The 17,197-nt window shown below is 40.5% G+C and overlaps 1 protein-coding gene across 1 annotated transcript in view; it reads right to left on the reverse strand.

Annotated features, from left to right (window-relative positions):
- toy (twin of eyeless) overlaps window positions 1-17,197 on the reverse strand; it is a 1,118,401-nt gene that overhangs the window by 529,735 nt on the left and 571,469 nt on the right. The window contains exon 3 of the mRNA XM_067758321.1: window positions 1,979-2,152. Coding sequence (XP_067614422.1) covers window positions 1,979-2,152 — 174 coding nt within the window. The remainder of the gene's footprint in view (window positions 1-1,978; window positions 2,153-17,197) is intronic.

Genomic DNA, 17,197 nt, shown 5'->3' on the forward strand with positions numbered 1-17,197 from the left:
ATTTCAGCGCACTATGTGCGTTGGCGCCCCCAGAGCCTGCCGCACCCGCCCACGTCGTTTTATACCTCATCTTAAATCTGCTTCCTACAGACATGCACATTTTATGTACGTCGGACAAATCTCGCTGAGACGTATGGAATCTGGATGCTGGATTGACAACCAGAAAGAGCATAACTGTATCCTTATTTTACTTACACCGGGAACTTTTAGTTCCAAAATATATCTTTATTCCCGCAACTGATTTTGAGGACGGTGTTAACACTACTAAACCAAGATCTAGCTAATAACGGCACACTTATTGGAAATATCCATTATCTAGGTTTGGGGAAGTCGGGGTATAGAATAAAAAGATATACTGATGAGCTCACACGTAGGGACTCAGCAGATGGAATAACCAGGGTAAAAGTAGAGGGTAGCCAAGGGAAATTTTTAAATTTTTACGTGAATAACGCAAATGTGGAAGACCACCACGAGCTGTGTGTGGTATTCCGCATACTGACCACTGCAGAAGTTGTAAAGACGTATAAAGAGACCGATACACGGATCTAGCTATGGTAATTTTAAGATCCTTCGGAAACCACTTTCTGCGATATCTGGGTAGATTATCGGAAATAGGGATTCGAAATATACTTTTTTTTATAAACAGCTCAGGCTTGTTGTGGTACATATCCGATGTAGCACTCAGTACATTCAAGCCAGTTTTATGGCATCAAAACGGCTTTTATTAAGCCACTTGGGCGACCTAGATCGCAGCTATTAAACAACCTACCTCAAAATACGCCAAGTCCCTGTTTAGTAGCTCTACTAAATAATCACAATCATTCTTTCAGTGCAGCGAATTATTTCTTACTTTTATGGTTAACAACGAAAAAATTTAGCAATTTACGTGCGTTTACACGTTCTAAACGGACGTAGCTTCGAAACATGGTCATAGGAGCAGAAGTTCTCAAAGGTTGTGGAGTTTTTATACCAAGCATAACTATACCTCCAAGCACTTATCCTATTTAAAGTACACGTCAGGAGTTTTCTGAAATCATTTGCACGGACCTACTTACCATCCCACCGGTAATTAGCTTTGTAACTGAATAAATGGTTTAAGACAACCCAATAATAAAGGCCCCAACATTAGTGCAATTTTAGCACTACCCTGCAAAAAATAGTGCGACTAATCCCTAAAGAGAGTGGTCTATGATTGATCTCTTGTTTCTAATTAATCCCATTTATTCACTTTTGGGCTCATTAGGGATTAGTTAGACTGAAATCTATGTAGCCCATTTTAAGAAACAAAAAAAAGCGGCGACGAAGTGAATTAAATAAAAAAGATTATAGGTGATTCATTCGAATTATTTAAGAATGCTTAGCCCTTTACCGAACCTAAATGACTTGGATCATATGTTCCATTACCGTCGACCCATATCTCTTGGAATGAGAAAGTCGGCAAAGTAATTTATTTGTATAGATGTATCTAACAATTTTTTGCGAGTTTTAATATTGCGTTTAAATTGTACATAACCTCATACCATACAAAAACTAACACTTTTTGATGAGAAAAGAAATTAGTCTTCATTCGTTCCCATATGGGTACAAAGGGGCTTGGTCCTATCGTTCCCGTTCGGTTATAGATGGATACAATTAGTCTCTTCATAGGACATGCTCAAACAAAACGCAACATGTCAACGCATATAAATAGATGAAAACTGCCATTAGTCGCATACTCCTTTGCGACTCATCCCGGAATCTTCCTAGACTAATCGCATTTTTTGCTGGGTAGTATTTCACTATCATTAAGATTTTAGTTGTAGCGAATTTTTTTTTTCACTATCACTGAATTATTAGTGCCAAATTTTGCTTCTTCAATGGTTTTAAATATTTGTCTGCATTGGGAGTTAACGTTATTACTGCCCATTTCGCATTGCAAATATGTATACATATGTAAGTTTCATTTTCAGAGTATTTCATACAATATTTACGAACTTACCTTTTTCCAGGCTATCGATCTGCTCGTTTGTGAACGAAGTGCGATTTCGTTGAAGTTTTCGTTTTAGGCGCAATCTCATTTGAGAATCTTCATCACCAGATGAATTGTGATCGGAGTTACCATCGGAAGTACTCTCATGTGAATTTGGATGGCTTGCCTCGCCAGAAAATATATCTGAAAGAAATAATGAATTCATACATTAGGTTGTGCATGCATACATTCGGTTCAAGCGAAACTCGTACGTCAAGCCAGTTATGTACCTTTTTCTGCTCGATTTAACTTCAAAACAAACAAGTAAGGAAGGCTAAGTTCGGGTGTAACCGAATATTACATACTCAGTTGAGAGCTGTGGAGACAAAGTAAGGGAAATCACCATGTTGTAAAAGGAACCTAGGGTAACCCTGGAATGTGTTTGTATGACATGTGTATCAAATGGAAGGTATTAAAGAGTATTTTAAGAGGAAGTGGGCCATAGATCTATAGATGGATGCCATTTAGGGATATCGCCATAAAGGTGGACCAGGCCTGACTCGAGAATTTGTTTGTACGATATGGGTATCAAATGAAATGTGTTAATGATAATTTTAAAGGGGAGTGGGCCTAAGTTCTATAGGTGGACGTCTTTTCGAGATATCGCCATAAAGGTGGACCAGGGGTGACTCTAGAATTTATTTTGTACGATATGGGTATCAAATAAAAGGTATTAATGAGTATTTTAAAAGAGCGTGGGCCTAAGTTCTATAGATGTACGCCTTTTCGAGATATCGCCATAAAGATGGACCAGGGGTGACTCTAGAATTTGTTTGTACGATATGAGTATCAAATGAAAGGTGTTAATGAGTATTTTAAGAGGGCGTGGGCCTTAGTTCTATATGTAGACGCCTTTTCGAGATATCGCCATAAACGTGGACCAGGGGTGACTTTAGAATTTGTTTGTACTATATGGGTATCAAATGAAAGGTGTTAATGAGTATTTTAAAAGGGCGTGGGTCTTAGTTCTATAGGTGGACGCATTTTCGAGATATCTCCATAAAGGTAGAACAGGGGTGGCTCTAGAATTTGTTCGTTCGATATGGGTATCAAATGAAAGGTGTTAATGAGTATTTTAAAAGGGAGTGGGCCTTAGTTCTATAGGTGGATGCCCTTTCGAGATATAGCCATAAAGGTGGACCAGGGGTGACTCTAGAATTTATTTTGTACGATATGGGTATCAAATAAAAGGTATTAATGAGTATTTTAAAAGAGCGTGGGCCTAAGTTCTATAGATGTACGCCTTTTCGAGATATCGCCATAAAGATGGACCAGGGGTGACTCTAGAATTTGTTTGTACGATATGAGTATCAAATGAAAGGTGTTAATGAGTATTTTAAGAGGGCGTGGGCCTTAGTTCTATATGTAGACGCCTTTTCGAGATATCGCCATAAACGTGGACCAGGGGTGACTTTAGAATTTGTTTGTACTATATGGGTATCAAATGAAAGGTGTTAATGAGTATTTTAAAAGGGCGTGGGTCTTAGTTCTATAGGTGGACGCCTTTTCGAGATATCGCCATAAAGGTGGACCAGGGGTGGCTCTAGAATTGGTTTGTACGATATGGGTATCAAATGAAAGGTGTTAATGAGTATTTTAAAAGGGTGTGGGCCTTAGTTCTATAGGTGGACGCCTTTTCGAGATATCGACATAAAGGTGGACCAGGGGAGACTCTAGAATTTGTTTATACGATATGGGTATCAAATGAAAGGTGTTAATGAGTATTTTAAAAGTGAGTGGGCTTTAGTTCTATAGGTGGATGCCTTTTCGAGATATCGCCATAAAGGTGGGCCAGGGGTGACTCTACAATTTTTTTGTACTATATGGGTATCAAATGAAAGGTGTTAATGAGTATTTTAAAAAGGCATGGGCCTTAGTTCTATAGGTGGATGCCTTTTCGAGATATCGACATGAAGGTGGACCAGGGGTGACTATAGAATTTGTTTGTACGATATGGGTATCAAATGAAAGGTGTTAATGAGTATTTTAAAAAGGAGTGGGCCTTAGGTCTATATGTGGACGCCTTTTCGAGATATCGCCATAAACGTGGATCAAGGGTGACTCTAGAATGTGTTTGTACGATATGGGTATCAAATTAAAGGTATTAATGAGGGTTTTAAAAGGGAGTGGCCCTTAGTTGTATATGTGAAGGCGTTTTCGAGATATCTACCAAAATGTGGACCAGGGTGATCCAGAACATCATCAGTCGGGTACCGCTAATTTATTTATATATGTAATACCACGTACAGTATTCCTTCCAAGATTCCAAGGGCTTTTGATTTCGCCCTGCAGAACTTTTTCATTTTCTTCTACTTAATATGGTAGGTGTCACACCCATTTTACCAAGTTTTTTTCTAAAGTTATATTTTGCGTCAATAGACCAATACAATTACCATGTTTCATTCCTTTTTTCGTATTTGGTATGTAATTATGGCATTTTTTTCATTTTTCGTTGTTGTTGTTGTAGCAATGCCCGCCCCACCTAATAGCCGCGACCGATCACAAATTGTCATCAATATCCTCTAACGGGAGTCCAAGGAAACTTGCCGTTTCAACAGGGGTGGACCATAAGGAAAGGGGTGTTAGAGGCGTTGGTTCCACATTACAATTAAAGAGATGGTTGGTGTCATGTGGGGACACATTGCAAGCAGGGCATACATTTTGTATGTCGGGGTTGATTCTGGATAGGTAAGAGTTTAACCTGTTACAGTATCCAGAACGAAGTTGAGCAAGAGTGACACGCGTTTCCCTGGGGAGTATGCGTTCCTCCTCTGCGAGTTCTGGATATTTTTCTTCAAGTACTGGATTCGCCGGGCAATTCCCGACATAAAGGTCCGACGCCTGTCTATGGAGTTCACCAAGGACCTGCTTGTGTTTTTCCGCTTCATACGGCTGGGTTCTCAGGTGCCGTATTTCCTCAAAATGCTTACGGAGATGACTCCTTAGGCCCCTAGGCGGTGCTGGTTCGTCAATCAGATGTCTGTTGGGATGCCCAGGTTTCTGGGTATTCAACAGAAACTGTTTGGTCAGCATCTCATTTCTCTTCCTGATGGGGAGTATTCTCGCCTCATTATGCAGATGGTGTTCTGGGGACATAAGAAGACAGCCCGTGGCGATTCTGAGAGCAGTATTTTGGCAGGCCTGTAGTTTCTTCCAGTGGGTGGTTTTTAGGCTTGGCGACCATATGGGTGACGCGTAGCACGTGATCGGCTGGCTAATTGCTTTGTATGTGGTCAAGAGCGTTTCTTTATCTTTTCCCCAGGTACTGCCAGCAAGGGATTTCAGGATTTTATTACGGCTCTGAATTCTTGGAACAATTGCGGTTGCGTGCGCACCAAAATGTAGATCCTGATCAAACGTCACACCCAAGATTTTGGGGTGTAGGACAGTCGGTAACGCAGTGCCATCGACGTGGATGTTCAATATGGTCGACATTTGGGGCGTCCATGTTGTAAATAAGGTCGCGGAAGATTTAGTCGGTGACAATGACAGGTTTCGCGAGGCGAAAAAACTGGAGAGCTCAGGGAGATAGCCGTTTATTTTATTGCATAGCTCATCGATCTTTGGGCCTGGGCCTGTGGCCATTATTGTGCAGTCATCGGCGTAGGAAACGATTGTGACTCCTTCCGGTGGCGAAGGTAGCTTAGATATGTAGAAATTAAACAAACGCGGGGATAGGACACCACCCTGTGGCACCCCTTGTTTACTTCTCCTTTGTTTTGATGTTTCGTTTCTGAATTGCACCGATGGTTGACCGTATCAAAAGCTTTTGATAGGTCTAACGCTACGAGTACTGTTCTATGGTGGGGATATTGATTCAAACCGCAATTTATCTGGGTGGTAATGACATTTAGCGCGGAGGTAGTGCTATGGAGTTTTCTGAAGCCATGCTGATGAGGGGCTAGCTGCAAATGTGCTTGGAAATGAGGGAGCAAAATGGCTTCAAGCGTCTTTGCCACTGGCGATAGGAGAGATATCGGACGATATGACTCACCTACGTTAGCTGGTTTCCCAGGCTTTAGTAGCGGGACCACCTTGGCCATTTTCCATTTCTCGGGTATGACAAAGGTGGAAAGAGACAGGTTGAAGACATGCGCTAAATATTTGAAACCCTCTTTCCCTAGGTTTTTAAGCATCGGCATGGCTATGCCGTCTGGGCCCACTGCTTTGGATGGTTTAGCGCGACCAATGGCGTCCTCAACCTCTCTCGCGGTGATGGTAATTGGTGACGCGCTGAGTTTGTGTTTATGTGCACGTCTATTGGCTCTCCGTCTATCTTTCTCGACCGTAGGATGCATTATATATTGTCGGCAGAAAGCGCTCGCGCATTTTTTCGCATCCGACAGCACCTTATCGCCAAAGGCGATGGAAACTTTGTCTTTGTGCTTAGTCGGATTCGATAGGGACTTTACGGTGGACCAAAGTTTACCTACACCGGTAGAGAGGTTACAACCTCTTAGGTGCTCTTCCCATTTCGCCCGCTTGTGTTCGTCCACAAGCAATCTGATGCGTTGGTTTATATCCCTTATTTGGGGGTCGCCTGGATCAAGCTGTCTTATAAGGTCGCGTTCCCTCGCTAAGCTCGCGGCCTCCGCCGGGAAGTGGGGCCGGATTTCGGGAATTCTCCCGGCGGGTATGAAATTTGCCGAGGCGGATTCAATGACCTTACGGAAGGCACGGTCCCCTTGGCGGGCATCAGTCGGGATAGGGAGGGCAGCAAAGCTGCTGTCTGTTGCAGATTTATATTCTTCCCACTTTCCTTTTTTGAAGTTTATGAAAGTGCGTTTTTCGGTGACGATGAAGTCGGCGGTACGCTCGAACGAAATAAGTATGGGCAGGTGGTCGGATGCCAATGTTACCATAGTCTGCCAGTTGACGCAGTTTACGAGTTCTGCGCTCACGATTGAGATATCTGGCGAGCTATGACAGCTTCCTACCATACGTGTGGGGGCGTCTCCGTTAATTGTGCAGAACGTCGTTTCGTCTATTTGATCCGCCAACATCTCACCCCTACTGTCCGCCCGCAAGTTTGAATGCCATAGGTCGTGATGGGCATTGAAATCGCCTAAGATAATGCGATTGTTGCCAGTGAGTAAGGCCTCGATATTAGGGCGGTATCCACTGGGGCAACAGGTGACAGGAGGGATGTAGATGTTGATGATTTCTAGATTTGCATCGCCTGACCGGACAGATAGGCCTTGACGTTCTAAGACATTGTCACTGCGGTCGATGCCAGGATCAAATATATGATATTGCACAGAGTGGTGTATAATAAACGCGAGGCCGCCTCCATTTCCGCTCTCGCGGTCTTTCCTGTGGACATTATAACCAGAGCAGGTCTGCAATGCAGATCTTGCTGTGAGTTTAGTCTCTTGAATCGCAGCAATGCGGATGTTGTGCCGCTTTATGAAATCGACTATCTCCGTAATCTTCCCAGTTAGTCCATTACAGTTGAACTGCAGAATTCTGAAGTGCATGAGGGGTGACGCCGCCACTCTAGGGGTAAGTGAGGGGTGACTACGCCTAGGTTGTGGAAGGCCAGGACGCAATTGCTGTTGTGGCCTTGGGACTGGGCGCCCTTGGGCAAGCATTGGGGTACCCGGATGATTTGGGTTTGCGACCTGGCAACATGGCGCGATGAAACCCGTCGAGGGGTTGCCGTCGCGGAGACCAGAACATCTAGGAAAGTGGCACCACCCAAGGCAGGAGCTGCATTGAGCGGATGTCGCAAACCTATATATTCTGTGCTGGCAGACGGTGCAAACGGAGGCAGGGACTAAGAGTCTGTTTCCCTGACCTGCACGATTGCTGCCAGAAAAGAGGGGAGGAGAAGAAGACGGGGGCAGGGGCTGATGCTCAGCATTGCTACCAGCTCTACTACGAAGGTAGTAGTTATGACTGGTATCAGCTGTTTGAGTTGTTGGCGCCGTGGGGCGCGAGCAGCAGCGGGTACTTGTTGTGGCTTGCTGAGCAGCGAAGCTGCTGGAAGGTAGTGGGGATACGCTTAGGCGTAGCCTACGCGACGCCCTTGGGCATGAGCAGCAAGGAGCCACAAAAGATTTATAAAAGTTACGTGGACGTCGGGTTTTGGGATCAAGCCCAGAACAACCTGTCCGATGCAACCATCCCTTGCACGAGACACACTGTACAGAGTATGACCGTCCTAAAAAGATTCTTTTCTGGCAAATGCAGCAAAACCATTTCTCAGGACCGGGGTGAGGAGACGGACCCGGATTGGGTTCGATACCTTCCCGGAGTAAGAGAATATGTAGCAGTCCTGCTGCAAGGAGCTGCTGGGAGGATGAAAATTTGTGGGAGGGACGAAACGAATTAAATGGGGTCACACTGAAATGACAGTCCTTGGTCGGGAAAAATCCCGAGTCGCTCCGGTACATAGAACCGACTGCCTTTTTCGATATCGAAAAAGTGGGCGTGGTCATAGTCGGATTTCGGCCATTTTTTACACCAATACAAAGTGAGTTCAGATAAGTACGTGGACTGAGTTTAGTGAAGATATATCGATTTTTGCTCAAGTTTGCGTGTTAACGGCCGAGCGGAAGGACAGGCGGTCGACTGTGTATAAAAACTGGGCGTGGCTTTAACCGATTTCGCCCTTTTTCACAGAAAACAGTTATCGTCCTAGTAGCTAAGCCTCTACCAAATTTCATAAGGATTGGTTAATTTTTGTTCGACTTATGGCATTAAAAGCATCCTAGACAAATTAAATGAAAAAGGGCGGAGCCACGCCCATTTTGAAATTTTTTTTTTTTTTTGTATTTTGTTGCACCATATCATTACTGGAGTTGAATGTTGGCATAATTTACTTATACGCTGTAAAGATATTAACTTTTCTTTTAAAATTTGAATTTAAAAACAAATTTTTTAAAAAGTGGGCGTGTTCGTTCTCCGATTTTGCTAATTTTTATTAAGCAGACATAAAGGAATAAGAGTAACGTTCCGGGCAAATTTCATCATGATATCTTCAACGACTGCCAAATTACAGCTTACAAAACTTCTAAATTACCTTCATTTAAAAGTGGGCGGTGCCACGCCCATTGTCCAAAATTTTACTAGTTTTCTATTCCGCGTCATAAGCTGAACTCACCTACCAAGTTTCATCGCTTAATGCCTATATGTTAATGAATTATCGCACTTTTTCGATTTTTCGAAATTTTCGATATCGAAAAAGTGGGCGTGGTTATTGTCTGATATCGTTCATTTTAAATACCGATCTGAGATGAGTGCCCGGGAACCTACATACCAAATTTCATCAAGATACCTCAAAATTTACTCAAGTTATCGTGTTAACGGACAGACGGACGGACATGGCTTAATCGAATTTTTTTTCGATACTGATGATTTTGATATATGGAAGTCTATATCTATCTCGATTCCTTTATACCTGTACAACCAACCGTTATGCAATCAAAGTTAATATACTCTGTGAGCTCTGCTCAACTAAGTATAAAAAATTCTCAAATTACGAGAAATATCTCACTCGTATTTCATACAGAAACTTAATCGAATCACAATTTCGTTTAATGACATAATTATCATAAAACAAGTAAGGAAGGCTAAGTTCGGGTGTAACCGAACATTACATACTCAGTTGAGAGCTATGGAGACAAAATAAGGGAAATCACCATGTAGGAAAATGGACCTAGGGTAACCCTGGAATGTGGTTGTATGACATGTGTATCAAATGGAAGGTATTAAAGAGTATTTTAAGAGAGAGTAGCCCATAGTTCTATTGATGGACGCCATTTAGGGATATCGCCATAAAGGTGGACCAGGGCTGACTCTAGAATTTGTTTGTACGATATGGGTATCAAATGAAAGGTGTTACTGAGCATTTTAAGAGGGAGTGGGCCTTAGGTCTATCGGTGGACGCCTTTTCGAGATATCGCCATTAAGGTGGACTAGGGGTGACTCTAGAATGTGTTTGTACGATATGGGTATCAAATGAAAGGTGGTAATGAGTATTTTAAAAGGGAATGGGCTTTAGTTCTATAGGTGAACGCCTTTTCGAGAAATCGCCATAAAGGTGGACCAGGGGTGACTCTAGAATATGTTTGTACGATATGGGTATCGAATGAAAGCTGTTAATGAGTATTTTGAAAAGGAGTGATCCTTAGTTCCATAGGTCGACGCCGTTTCGAGATATCGCCATATCAAACGAAAGGTGTTACTGACCATTTTAAGAGGGAGTGGGCATGAGGTCTATAGGTGGACGCCTTTTCGAGATATCGTCATTAGGGTGGGCAGGGGTGACTCTAGAATGTGTTTGTACGATATGGGTATCAAACGAAAGGTGTTACTGAGCATTTTAAGAGGGAGTGGGCATTAGGTCTATAGGTGGACGCCTTTTCGAGAAATCGCCATTAGGGTGGGCCAGGGGTGACTCTAGAATGTTTGTACGATATGGGTATCAAACGAAAGATGTTACTGAGCATTTTAAGAGGGAGTGGGCATTAGGTCTATAGGTGGACGCCTTTTCCAGATATCGCCATTAGGGTGGGCCAGAGGTGACTCTAGAATGTGTTTGTACGATATGGGTATCAAATGAAAGGTGGTAATGAGTATTTTAAAAGGGAGTAATCCTTAGTTCAATAGGTGGACGCCTTTTCGAGATATCGCCATAAAGGTGGACCAAGGGTGACTCTAGAATGTTTGTACGATATGGGTATCAAACGAAAGGTGATACTGAGCATTTCAAGAGAGAGTGGGCATTAGGTCTATAGGTGGACGCCTTTTCGAGATATCGCCATTAGGGTGGGCCAGGGGTTACTCTAGAATGTTTGTACGATATGGGTATGAAACGAAAGGTGTTACTGAGCATTTTAAGAGGGAGTGGACATTAGGTCTATAGGTGGACGCCTTTTCGAGATATCGCCATTAGGGTGGGCCAGGGGTGACTCTAGAATGTTTGTACGATATGGGTATCAAACGAAAGGTGTTACTGAGCATTTTAAGAGGGAGTGGACATTAGGTCTATAGGTGGACGCCTTTTCGAGATACCGCCATTAGGATGGGCCAGGGGTGACTCTAGACTGTTTGTACGATATGGGTATCAAACGAAAGGTGTTACTGAGCATTTTAATAGGGAGTGGGCATTAGGTCTATAGGTGGACGCCTTTTCGAGATATCGCTATTAGGGTGGGCCAAGGGTGACTCTAGAATGTTTGAACGATATGGGTATCAAACGAAAGGTGTTACTGAGCCTTTTAATAGGGAGTGGGCATTAGGTCTATAGGTGGACGCCTTTTCGAGATATCGCCATTAGGGTGGGACAGGGGTGACTATAGAATGTGTTTGTACGATATGGATATCAAATTAAAGGTATTAATGAGGGTTTTAAAAGCGAGTGGCCCTTAGATGTATATGTGAAGGCGTTCTCGGGATATCGACCAAAATGTGGACCAGGTCATCCAGAAAATCATCTGTCGGGTACTGCTAATTTATTTATATATGGAATACCACTAACAGTATTCCTGCCAAGATTCCAAGGGCTGTTGATTTCGCCTTGTAGAACTTTTTCATTTTCTTCTACTTAATATGGTAGGTGTCACACCCATTTTACAAAGTTTTTTCCAAAGTTATATTTTGCGTCAATAAACCAATCCAGTTACAATGTTTCATCCCTTTTTTCGTATTTGGTATAGAATTATGGCATTTTTTTATTTTTCGTAATTTTCGATATCGATAAAGTGGGCGTGGTTATGGTCGGATTTCGGCCATTTTTTATATCGAATTAAAGTGAGTTGAGATAAGTACGTGTGCTAAGTTTAGTAAAGATATATCGATTTTTGCTCAAGTTATTGTGTTAACGGCCGAGCGGAAGGACAGACGGTGGACTGTGTATAAAAACTGGGCGTGGCTTCAACCGATTTCGCCCTTTTTCACAGAAAACAGTTATCGTCCTAGGAGCCAAGACTCTACCAAATTCCACAAGGATTGGTTAATTTTTGTTCGACTTATGGCATTAAAAGCATCCTAGACAAATTAAATGAAAAAGGGCGGAGCCACGCCCATTTTGAAATTTTCTTTTATTTTTGTAATTTGTTGCACCACATCATTACTGGAGTTGAATGTTGGCATAATTTACTTATATGCTGTAAATATATTAACTCTTCTTTTAAAATTTGAATTTAAAAAAAAATTTTTTTAAAAAGTGGGCGTGGTCGTTCTCCGATTTTGCTAATTTTTATTAAGCAGACATAAAGTAATAAGGGTAATGTTCCTGCCAAATTTCATCATGATATCTTTAACGACTGCCAAATTACAGCTTGCAAAACTTCTAAATTACCTTCATTTAAAAGTGGGCGGTGCCACGCCCAATGGCCAAAATTTTACTAGTTTTCTATTCTGCGTCATAAGCTCAACTCACCTACCAAGTTTCATCGCTTAATGCGTATTTGGTAATGAATTATCGCACTTTTTTGATTTTTCGAAATTTTCGATATCGAAAAATTGGGCGTGGTTATTGTCCGATATCGTTCATTTTAAATATCGATCTGAGATGAGTGCCCAGGAACATATATACCAAATTTCATGAAGATACCTCAAAATTTACTCAAGTTATCGTGTTAACGGACAGACGGACGGACGGACGGACGACTGTGTATAAAAACTGGGCGTGGCATCAACCGATTTCGCCCATTTTCACAGAAAACAGTTAACGTCGTAAAATCTACTCCCCTACCAAATTTCAAAAGGATTGGTTAATTTTTGTTCGACTTATGGCGTTAAAAGTATCCTAGACAAATTAAATGAAAAAGGGCGGAGCCACGCCCATTTTGAAATTTTCTTTTATTTTTGTATTTTGTTGCACCATATCATTACTGGAGTTGAATGTTGACAGAATTTACTTATATACTGTAAAGATATTAAATTTTTTGTAAAAATTTTACTTTAAAAAAAAATTTTTTTTAAAAGTGGGCGTGGTCCTTCCCCGATTTTGCTAATTTTTATTAAGCGTACATATAGTAATAGTAGTAACGTTCCTGACAAATTTCATCATGATATCTTCAACGACTGCCAAATTACACCTTGCAAAAGTTTTAAATTACCTTCTTTTAAAAGTGGGCGGTGCCACGCCCGTTGTCCAAAATTTTACTAATTTTCTATTCTGCGTCATAAGTTCAACGCATCTACCAAGTTTCGTCGCTTTATCGGTCTTTTGTAATGAATTATCGCACTTTTTCGGTTTTTCGAAATTTTCGATATCGAAAAAGTGGGCGTGGTTATAGTCCGATATCGTTCATTTTAAATAGCGATCTGAGATGAGTGCTCAGGAACCTACATACCAAATTTCATCAAGATACCTCAAAATTTACTCAAGTTATCGTGTTAACGGACGAACGGACGGACGGACGGACATGGCTCAATCAAATTTTTTTTCGATCCTGATTATTTTGATATATGGAAGTCTATATCTATCTCGATTCCTTTATATATGTACAACCAACCGTTATCCAATCAAACTTAATATACGCTGTGAGCTCTGCTCAACTGAGTATAAATATCGCTGATAGCCCGGGCAGCTAATGCTCTTTCTGTGTTAGCCAAATAATTAATGTAATAAGTTAATAAATAATAATAATAATATTATAAAAATATTATTTTCCCCACAGAACCACACATCATCATCGCCTGAGAAAACGAACGGCGAATGTGAAATTTAGCTAATTTCATCAAGAAATGGATTGCGTGCATAGCACGGTTGAAAAAGCTGATTTATACATTGCTAGCCGTCTCACTCTACTACGAATTTTGAAGAACGCAAACTATCCGATCACGCATTGGAAAATTCTTCAAATGGTTCCTGAGGACTATAGAAATTATTCACAAAAAACAGGGCTTTTAAACTACAGCATCGTTCCTTTCTCAAAATACTTAGATTGTAACAAATTAATTTGTTTAACATTGGATAAAAAATAAGTCACCAAGAGCGTGATGTTAGAAATAAATGCATAAATAAAGATTAGCGGGGACGTTTCACAAATGAAACACCAAATAGTTTATTTCATCAAGTTGTGCTTGTGCTAAGCAAATCAAAGTTCGAAAAAAAAGCTAAGGACCTAAGTCAAATGACCTTGCGACTGAGACTGATACAAAATTTTGGTAACGTTTTACAAGACGGTGCACCACCTAATTTTTATCAAAAATTATCAAAGGTGGTATCAAAAGACGCGCCTCGGCCTCCGTTTTAAGAATCCAAAAGCGAAAATCAAAAATTTTTTTTCTGTCAAAATATATAAGCAAAAAATCGGTTCAAATTTTCACGTGGTTGTTGTTTTTTGCCAGATTTGTTGTACACACACACACACACTAATGCAGAAAGGTGTTCTGCGCGCATTTAGTTTGGTTCCCAAACCGGATTCGGACCCACCCAGGGTAATCTTTTATAAGCGCGGCCGAAGGCCGCCAACGCAGAAAGGTGTTCTATGCAAAAAAAACTATGGATCGGGACCCATATTTTCGACCCTCTCGGGGTCAATTTACGGTTTTTTGTAAATAACTTTCTACAGAAATAAAATTTTTGATTTCCGCTTTCTGATTCTTAAATCGGAGGTCGAGACGCGTCTTTTGATACCACCTCTGATAATTTTTGATAAGAATCAGGTGGTGCACCGTCTTGTAAAGCGTTACCAAAATTTTATAGAGCCATATTGTCAAATGCCAAAAAGTTTCTTTACAAACACTAACCTATAAGGCATACAAAAGCACAAAGTTCTGAATTTATGAGTATTATTTGTTTTTATTTTACATAAAAATATGTATTATTTTTATTTATGTAATTTAAAAATAAGTAAATTTGTGAATATATTATACTTGCATTTAATTCATATAAATACATACTTGTAATAAGTTTTCAAAAGAAATAAAAAATTATTGATAAAAGATATAATTTTTAATAACTGGTGGTGAATTTTTTGCGGTAAGTTAGAAGTTTTTGAATTTCAATACAAAAAAGTATTTTTACAACGCCTTTTTACGAGAAAATCTGAGTATCATACATAAGTGTCTGAATTAGACAGGTGTAAGGAAATTACATTTCATTTCATTTTATTTCATTTCATTTATTTGCAGTCAAATCCTTACAGACTGAATATATTAAATAGTTCTTAAATTAAATGTAGAGCTAAAAGTATGAAACTTATATACATATATGGACCGGAGAACTTAAAATGCAGAGTTTAAAATAATTAGAAATTTAAACCTTGGTAGTGAAAAATCCAAGGAAACCGTAACGCCCAGTGAGTTAAACTCGCGTATAGCAGGGGCAGTAGGAGCATTACAGGCAAAATTAGTCCTAAGATTATCACCATAAAAGGGATAGAAATTTCGGAGAGAACGTTGGGGAACATTAAATCGAAACCGCTCCAGCAAGTACGGGCAGTCAATAAACCCATTAATAATGTTATAAGCGAAACTTAAGCAGATAATAGATATACGATCCAACAAGGTCTTAAGGTTTAATAGCAAGAGACGAGAAGAATAAGGAGGCATAGGTTCAGAGAAGGTTCATAGGAAATTGTGTCATATATGTATGCTATGACGAAAACATACTGGTGCATAAACGTCACATACGACCTATGCATTCCGGATGAAAAGGCGCTTATCTCACATACTTCTGAAGATATTGCACTTTTAAAAATCGAGAGGAGAAATCAGTCGCATGAAAAAATCAGAAACATTTACCGCATATTTTTTTATAATTCCTTAATCTTCTAATTCGATTTTCTCGAAACAGTGTTTTGTAATATACACCGTTGGTTCTCTGAGGCGAGGGAATGTATGTATGCTTATTTGCATTGAAATGAAATGGAAATGCAGGCATACATACTGCTGTTCAAACGTGTCTAACAAAACGGGAGGCGAAGTCAGAACATCATTTAATTAAATTCGAAAGCAGGGACTGAGCTGTGCTCTAAACTAAACGAAAAATCGCGAAATTGAACAATTCCTCTTGGTGGTTCACTGTAGACTAGTTTATTCAATATTGTAACGATTTTCTGACTTTCAAAATAATACTGCTATTGCTCGCTAGATAGCGTATTAATCGAAAACTGCCCATAGCGCCTCTACTGCTGATGCTTTTATACTCTGTGATTTCCTCGTGGCATCTTCTAGGCGCTTCCACAATTTTACTTAGTTAGTTTCAAATTTCTCAGCTACAACTACAGATGTATAATTTCTCATTTGAGTAATACTTGCACAAATTAATGCCCTCTCTTGTGACAACTCAGATAAGACATATGCATGTGTTTGTGCATTGCTCCTCCGCTGCTCGTATACGTACATATGTGTAGACGTAATTATTGATTCATTTATGTAGATACATAATGATTGAATTATTGATGTGAATTCACGTCACTACTTAGCATCGGCCTAGAGATGGCAGCACCCCTTAGTTTTGCTAATATTCGTAACAATATGATAAGAAATGTAGTTTAGTTCTAGTTACATAGGAATATCAGAAATGTTTATAGGAATGTATATTCATATCCATGCACAAGCGAAGGATGGAAATGACAAAGAGAAATAATCTGTAGCTATTGTTTCAGCGTAGCTACATACTAAGTAGGTATACAAGTTACTGCTCGTGCGCCGCCGATAACAAAATTAAACTCAATCGTTACATTTATCAACTGAACCAACTGAACAACTGAACCTAATTGATTTATTTATTTCAAACTCTTATATTACAACTAGAAGACCCGGCAGAAGTTGTCCTGCCCTAAATTTGGCCCATCTGCATACATTTTAATAAGCTTTTTCCGTCTGACTCTGCCCTACCCCCCCCCCCCCCCCCCTCTTCACTTTTTCCTAATCCTTTTATTCACTCCTCCCTCCGTCTTTTTCACTTCATCTATCTCCATATTCGTCTCTTCTATATCTTTCTCAATCTCCTTCTCTCTTTTCTCTTATCTCAATTTCTTCTCATTCTTCTGCACCCCTTATTGCCTGTCCCAGAGGGTGGTATGTATTTTATTCCAGTGCCAGTCCCAGTCCAACTCCGAGTCTCAGTCCCAGTCAGTCTCTGGATAATATATTACTCTGTACTAAAGCACTCATCAACAGCTTTCATTTGATATCCATATTGTATAAACACTGTGTAGGCATTCAATGGCCCACGTTTTGGCCTATATCTCGAGACCCTAGTCACCCAGGGGTATGAAAATT

The sequence above is a fragment of the Eurosta solidaginis genome, chromosome X, assembly GCF_040869045.1.
Source record: "Eurosta solidaginis isolate ZX-2024a chromosome X, ASM4086904v1, whole genome shotgun sequence".
Taxonomy (NCBI): domain Eukaryota; kingdom Metazoa; phylum Arthropoda; class Insecta; order Diptera; family Tephritidae; genus Eurosta; species Eurosta solidaginis.